General features: G+C 53.2%; 1 protein-coding gene across 1 annotated transcript; it reads right to left on the reverse strand.

The window, feature by feature from the left end:
• Nucleotides 1–1,987: 1,987 nt before the first annotated feature.
• JUN (Jun proto-oncogene, AP-1 transcription factor subunit) lies at nucleotides 1,988–4,705 on the reverse strand. The gene has a single exon (XM_070405224.1). It carries the CDS (start codon nucleotides 3,746–3,748, stop codon nucleotides 2,744–2,746), a length of 1,005 nt encoding a protein of 334 aa, XP_070261325.1. The 5' UTR covers nucleotides 3,749–4,705; the 3' UTR covers nucleotides 1,988–2,743.
• Between the last annotated feature and the right edge of the window lie 2,519 nt (nucleotides 4,706–7,224).

The raw sequence follows: 7,224 nt of genomic DNA on the forward strand, positions 1-7,224 counted from the left end.
TGAGAGTATGTGTGCACATTCAAACACACACACACACACACACACACACACAAAGTTTATAGGCATTTTCATTGCGTTCATGAACCCTCTGCTCCAATGGACACAAGGGGTTAAAATTTTCTAGTGGAAATATTCATATATTCGCATATAAAACAAATTAAAAGAGGATTGATGGCTTTATGTACTAACTTCGTTTTCTCCAACTATTAGTGTTATCCAAACAATAACATTGAATGCCAAAATAAAATTAACTTTGAGTGTCTATAAGTAATTAGGGGATTTTCTGTCTCCAAAGTTTATAGATCACAACTATTTTTTCTAACCCTTTTTTTTTTTTTTTTTTTTTTTAAATTCCAGGGATATACAGTTGGAACGTTATTTGAAATAAACAAGTGTGGAGATAAGCCTGAGTTTCAGGCTTTTTTTTTTTTTTTTTTTTTTTTTTTTTTAAACCCTGGAGTCTAAAGCAAACGGGGGAGTGGTGTGGCTTTTCTGTACTGCACTGTTGTCTGGGCTTAGTCTACCTTTGCAGGTAATTAATTCTCCAGCCTGCTTATTTTTTCTAGTTGGCTCTTGTTTAGCTTCCACAAGGCCCCACCCCAAAGTGCTTTATTGTCCCTCTGCTGACTATTTCTACATATGGTCAAAATCAACTCACCTTCCGGGTTGCTGACATCGGCAAATTCACTGTTTGGCAAACCCTGCTCTGCTCCCAGTAACCCTTTGTTAAAAAGTGTTATTAAGAATGGGGTGGATCTGATAGCTAACAAGCCTGTGCAGTCTCTTCCACCTCTAGATATACTAAGGAGAATCTCTTTGTGTCTGTGGATTTACAGCCATGGGCAGAAAATTAGTACTCCCAGACCTGTTGGGTACTAGAGCACTGCTAATGAGCAAACAGCCCTGCCTCAATTAGTGGTTTGTGAAATAAATATTCCTGGATATCAAATTGCTTTTGCTGCTTGATAATGACACTGGCTCTTGGGATGAAAAACAACTAAGCAAAAATTATTCCCTTGTTGAGTGCTGCCTTGTTGATCTAAGTTATATCTGTAGACAGAATTCAAGTTTGCCATTTCCCCAGAGTCAAGGTTTGATTTACACATGTAATCATCGTGATGCTGTTTGTGTTTTCTCTTGCAAATGTTTTCCATAGTATATAGATTACCATCTTTTGAGACTGATGCCAAAATAATTAAACAGGTTGAATATTTTAGAAATAAACTACGAAGTAAACTATAGGAGAATCCAAAATGGTCAACTGCTATACTGATAATTTGTCTAGGCATAGATGTTTATGAGAGAAAGAATTAATGTAACTGTTTCATCCATATTGCAATTCTGTGTTGACTCTTACTAAGTTCTTCAGATGGTAGTAATGTTAACCCCTGCAACTGAAAAGAAAAGCTTCAATATAGGGCTTGGGAAGAAAAAAAGTAGTAAAGGGAAAGCAATTCAAGATCTGTTACTGGTATTTGAATACGTTTATTGTGACAAGAATGCTGTTATAAATATTCATAAGCAACGACCATCTTTTTAATCTAGGAATTCTTAAAGTGAAGATTCCAAATTGGAAGGATACATCTTTTGTAAAAACCTGCCAGCTTTCCTGCTTTGAGAATAAGCATCTATTGTTAAATTTCTACTAACATTATAAATGGTCACAGCACATGCCACTTGATAATCCAAACTTTAAAGTGTTTGACTTCCCAGTGGGCTGTCCCTCTTCACCACAACCTCCCCTCCCTCAGCCCCCTTAAAAGCCACACTATCCTTTGTAAGCAACTCTACCTAGACAGTGGGGGAGGGAAGAGCATAACTTGGTAAGAGCATCAGCCACAGTTATTTCTCAAGCCCAGTAGAGAATAGTTTTTACTGCTTGTTAGTAAGAAGCACTGAGAGTGATTTTAATGGACACTCTTAACTCTTTCAACTCCACCTAGATAGGTAATCTATAGATAATTCAGAAAAGAGGTTGGGGGAGGGGTACTTTTTCAATATTTTATTTTCTTAAATATCCTTTCTGGAATTTTCAGAAACAAAACATAAAAAAAATTATATACTTTATTACAAATGGTAAACTCAGAGTGCTCCAAATCTCTTATTTACAAACAACACTGGGCAGGACGCCCAAACAAACAAACATGAAATAACTTACAAAGACATGAAGCTGTTTATTGACAGTAATCAGCTTTCATCAAATTAAAAAATATATATATGTACATACACAGTTAAGGAAGGCAGGCCAGAAAGAGTTCATCTGTAGGCTCAGCCTCATTCTCACAAACCTCCCTCCCGCCTCCCCCCCTCGACCCCTCCCGCTTTGTATTCTTAAGGAGCACTACAGAAGCAATCTACAGTCTCTATTGCAGCTTGCAACCCCTCCCCCTCCCCCTTTTAATACTGAATGAGATCGAATGTTAGGTCCATGCAGTTCTTGGTCAATGTTAAAGAAAAGTCTAAGGTTCTGTTTGCGCTGGGACAGCCAGTCCGCAAAGCGGGGCAGCCCGCAGGCGGCTGCTCCCTGGCTCCACGCCAAGGGAGGGCGAGCCAAGTCCTTCCCACTCGTGCACACTGGGGGCGCCGTCAGGACGCAACCCAGTCCAACTTGGATACCCTTGGCTTTAGTCCTCGGACACTTCTTTTCTCTCTCTCTCTCTTTCTCGCAACTTGTCAAGTTCTCAAGTCTGTGTCTGTTATTTTTTTTTTTCTCCGTTGTCCCTCAGCCCCCGACAGTCTCTCCTCAAAACGTTTGCAACTGCTGCGTTAGCATGAGTTGGCACCCACTGTTAACGTGGTTCATGACTTTCTGTTTAAGCTGTGCCACCTGTTCCCTGAGCATGTTGGCTGTAGACGCCAGCTCCGAGTTCTGCGCTTTCAAGGTTTTCACTTTTTCCTCCAGCCGGGCGATTCTCTCCAGCTTCCTTTTCCGGCACTTGGAGGCAGCGATGCGGTTCCTCATGCGCTTCCTCTCAGCCTTGATCCGCTCCTGGGACTCCATGTCGATGGGGGAGAGGGGCGGTGTTTCCCCGGGCATTTCGGGCACCGTCTGCGGCTCCTCCTTCAGCGCCTGCAGCCGCGGGTGCTGCACCGGGATCTGCTGGGGCAGGTGGTGAGGCGGTTGCGGTGGCGGCTGCTGCTGCTGGGGCTGCGCGGCAAACGCCAGGCCAGTCGCGCCGTAGGAGGGCGCCCCGCCGCCGCCGCTCAGCGCGCCCGGGTTGAAGTTGCTGAGGTTGGCGTAGACCGGCGGCTCGCTGTGCAGGCTGGCGCTGAAGCCGCCGCCGCCGCTGCCGCCCGCCACCGAAGCCACGGCCGGGGCCACCAGGCCTGCCCCGCTGACCGGCTGCGCCGCGGACGTGACGCTGGGCAGCGTGTTCTGGCTGTGCAGTTCGGCCAGGGCGCGCACGAAGCCCTCGGCGAAGCCCTCCTGCTCGTCCGTCACGTTCTTGGGGCACAGGAACTGGGTGGGGGTCGGCGTGGTGGTGATGTGCCCATTGCTGGACTGGATGATCAGGCGCTCCAGCTCGGGCGACGCCAGTTTGAGCAGCCCCACATCGGGCGAGGTGAGGAGGTCCGAGTTCTTGGCCCGCAGGTGCGGCTTCAGGCTGCCCACCGGATCGGCCAGGTTCAGGGTCATGCTCTGTTTCAGGATCTTGGGGTTACTGTAGCCATAGGCACCGCTCTCAGACTGGAGGAACGAGGCGTTGAGGGCATCGTCGTAGAAGGTCGTTTCCATCTTTGCAGTCATAGAACAGTCCGTCACTTCACGTGGGGTTCGTTTGGGCTGCACGCAGAAGTTTCGGGGCCGCAACAGCGCGCTGGCAAGCGGGGGGCACCCGCGCCTCCCGGGGCCTTGGGTGAGGAAAGTTTCTTGAAGAGCCCGCGTGCCCGCGGGCCGCCCTCCCCTCGGCGCCCTCCTCACCGGTCCGCTCCGGGGAGCGCAGGGTTAAGACGCCGCCCGCACTCTCACTTGTCCGCTCGCGCGCGCCGCCGGCTTTGAAAAGTCGCGGTCACTCCCGGAGCGCTCCTCCGCGCGGCGGCTTCTCGGCGCCCGCGAACCGACTCGCTCTCCGGCGGCAGCGGGTCTCCCGGAGGCGGCGCTCGGCGCGGACCCCGCAGATGGCCGGCCGGGGGCGAGTCTCCGCCGCCCGGACTCCGACGACTGTCCCCTCCTCCGCGGCGAGAGGGAGGGGGCGCCCGGCGGCCGCGCTCGCGCTCCCCCAAGTTCAGCAACCGGTGCGAACGTAGCTGAGCGCTCGTCCCTCCGCGCGCTCCTCGCCGCCGTCTGCTTTCCTTGGTCGCCGCCGCAGCTGCGGGTGGAGAAAAGCTTTGCAAAAGTTCGCTCCGGGACCCAGGGGCCGCTGGTCCCCCGTCCTCCGGGCCAGGAAAGTTCTTTGCCGCGGCAGCGGCTCGCCGGACTTCTCCGGGCGACAGTCGCCCCTCTCCGCGCTGTCAGCGGCGCCCGGGCAGCGGGACGCTCCTCCAGGGGGCGGTTGGAGAAGGGGCTCTTCGGGCGCTCCCCAAAACACCAACCCAGGAGCCACAGGCGCTAGCTCTGGGCAGTTGGAGAGAAACTGGAAAAGGAAATAAGATCTGCAGTTCGGACTGGTGCCGTCCTGACAGTGTCTGCCTGTCTCCCGGAGTCCCAGCACCTCCACTCGCGCCTCGCAGCGACCGCCACACTCAGTGCAACTCTGAGTCCTTATCCAGCCCGAGCTCAACACTTATCTGCTACCAGTCAACCCCTAAAAATAGCCCATGATGTCACCCCAAGGCCTTCGCATTGGCTCGCGTCGCTCTCAAGGGGGCGGGCCCGCCCGTCGCCATGGAGACCCCACCCTAGAAGATTCTTCTCCGGACCCGCGGAGGCTCACGGGATGAGGTAATGCTCTGCTGCCCTCCTACAGTTGGGCCCTTCTTTCTCCTCACCCCCGCCCCCCTCCTGCGCGGCTCGCGTCCCACTCCCCGCCTTCCCCTCCCCGGCGCGTCTTTCCCGGCCCGCCCGGTGCATTGTGGGCTGACGTCTTGGGGTTTGACTGTCTAGTGACGGCTTCCACCGCGAACCGGGCAGACGCGCGGGCGCTCGCAGCCTCGGACGGAGGCGGGCTCCAGTTGGGGGCTCGGGGCGGGAATGTGGAGGCTGCGGGGGACCCGGCCAGATGTCTGGGACCGAGGGTGCGGGACGTGTGGTATCCCCCAACTTCGCGGGGCTCGCTGCCATCTGTGGGCACTTGGCCGCCGCGCGGGGCGGGGAGGCCGAGCGCCAGAGTCCTGCCCCCCCCCCCGCACTTCCGGGGGGCGGGGCGCCGCCCTTAAGGTGGCCTTGTTAAGTCCCCCGTCGGGGGGAATGAAAGTGGGCTTAAGTTTAGGGGCGGCCCCCCCACGTTGAGGACGCTAGGAAGTTTGTCTCCGGGTCAAGTTCACGGGCGCCGTTCGCCCGGCTGTCTGGCTGCGCCTGGAAGCCCAGTGATTTGCTTTGCTCGAAACGAGGTGCCCGGCCAAGCCCCCGCCGTCCCCCCACTTCGCCCTCCGGACCACGGGAGAAAGGGTGTGGGGCCACAGCTTCGTCTCGGAAGCGGCTTGTTTGTTTGGTTTGGTTTTGGGGGGTTGGAGGGGCAACTCTGCGTCCAATTGAGAACCCCAGCGTATAGGGAATCCGAAACTTGGAGAACCCCGGTGATAGTCTACCCCCTGCCCTCGCATAACAAGAACACGCACACCCCACATCACTGGAACGAACGCGCGCGCGCGCACACACACGCACACACACGCACACACACATGCACACTCCTCCCGCCTAGAGTTGCTTCCCGGAAAATAAGTCCGAGACACTCGCCGAAAGTCACGCAGCAAGGACTCTGCTCGGGGCCGGTGCCGGGCCCATATCTGGCGTAGCCTGTAGGAAGCGCTAGACACATATAAGTGGCTCCTTTTCTGCGGTGGCGCTTTTATCCTCCCCGATCCCGCGCCCCTTAGGGACACAGTGTCTGGTGGAAGGAATACTGAAGTTGGGAATCGTGGATTCTGTCGTGGCCAGCCCTGCCACGGGGTGAAGCGAGCTTCTCTGAGCTGCAGTTCCTTTACCGGCAAGAGGGACCCCGGAGAGCCACCTCAGTGGGCTAAGCTTCTGTAGCATCTTCACCTTCAGGGCCAGGAGGTGGTTGCCAAACGGGCCCCTTCCCCGAGTTTCCCAGAGCCTCCGTGGAATGCCAGCATCTGAGTGTGACTTGGCAGGAACAGGTGTACATACGCCTGTGAGGAGCAGTGAGGGGGAGGAAGGGGAGGGAGGAAAGGGTCAGAAGTCAGCTCTTTCCCAGGCAGAAGGCCTAATACTGGGGCTTGCAGTTGGACCTGCAGCAGTTTATGCTCCTGGGTTCTATTTCTGGCTTTTCAGAACTTGGGGGAATTCAGCCTTGGGTTCAGAGCCCAGAGCTTTAAGGGTTTTGTGGCTTTGAGAGGTCAGATTCAACAGCCCAACAAGCAGCTGGGGGTAGGGAAATCTTGACTTTTCTTCACTCCAGGCACTCACCTCTCATTCTCCCATGCAGCAGAGGAAAACTGAGTGGTTACTATGAGCCAGGTACTATGCTGGGTGCGGGGTGGGGGGTACGGATACAGTGACGAAGACAAAGATCAGTTACTTTCCTCAAGGAGAGAACGTTCTCGATACTGTTGCCCTGAGTCATTTTCTTTAGTAATCAGGGAGCTGGTATTCTTAATAATGTTTACGATGAGAGTCATAAAAATAAATTTCATGTATTAGAAATCTATCAGCCAGGCATTTGCCTGAGCAGGTTAAATAGGTGGTTTCTCCCACAGTCACAGAGCTATGCATGTTATTGGGTGGATTTAACATGTGAGGAGCTAGGCCCAGAGAGGTTAAATATCTTGCTTTGTCCACACAGGCGGCTGGAAATTGGCCTCAGGTTTGTGTTACAGTCCCTGTATCTTCTCTGCTCTGAGAGACTTTCTTACAACATTGCAGAGGAAATAGAGCTTATCAGCGGTTCTCAACCTGTGGGTCGCGACCCCTTTGGTGGTCGAACGACCCTTTCACAGGGGTCGCCTAAGACCATCCTGCATATCAGATATTTACATTACGATTCATAACAGTAGCAACATTGCAGTTATGAAGTAGCAACAAAAATAATTTTATGTTTGGGTCACAACATGAGGAGCTGTATTTAAAGGGCCAGAAGGTTGAGAACCACTGGCTTAGATGGT

This window comes from Myotis yumanensis, unplaced genomic scaffold, assembly GCF_028538775.1.
Source record: "Myotis yumanensis isolate MYYU_CA2020_CCGP unplaced genomic scaffold, mMyoYum1.0.hap1 SCAF_2, whole genome shotgun sequence".
In the NCBI taxonomy this organism is placed as follows: domain Eukaryota; kingdom Metazoa; phylum Chordata; class Mammalia; order Chiroptera; family Vespertilionidae; genus Myotis; species Myotis yumanensis.

Bases quoted from the DNA above. Each gene is read 5' to 3' on its own strand.
- JUN (XM_070405224.1), bottom strand. From the start codon at position 3,748: ATGACTGCAAAGATGGAAACGACCTTCTACGACGATGCCCTCAACGCC.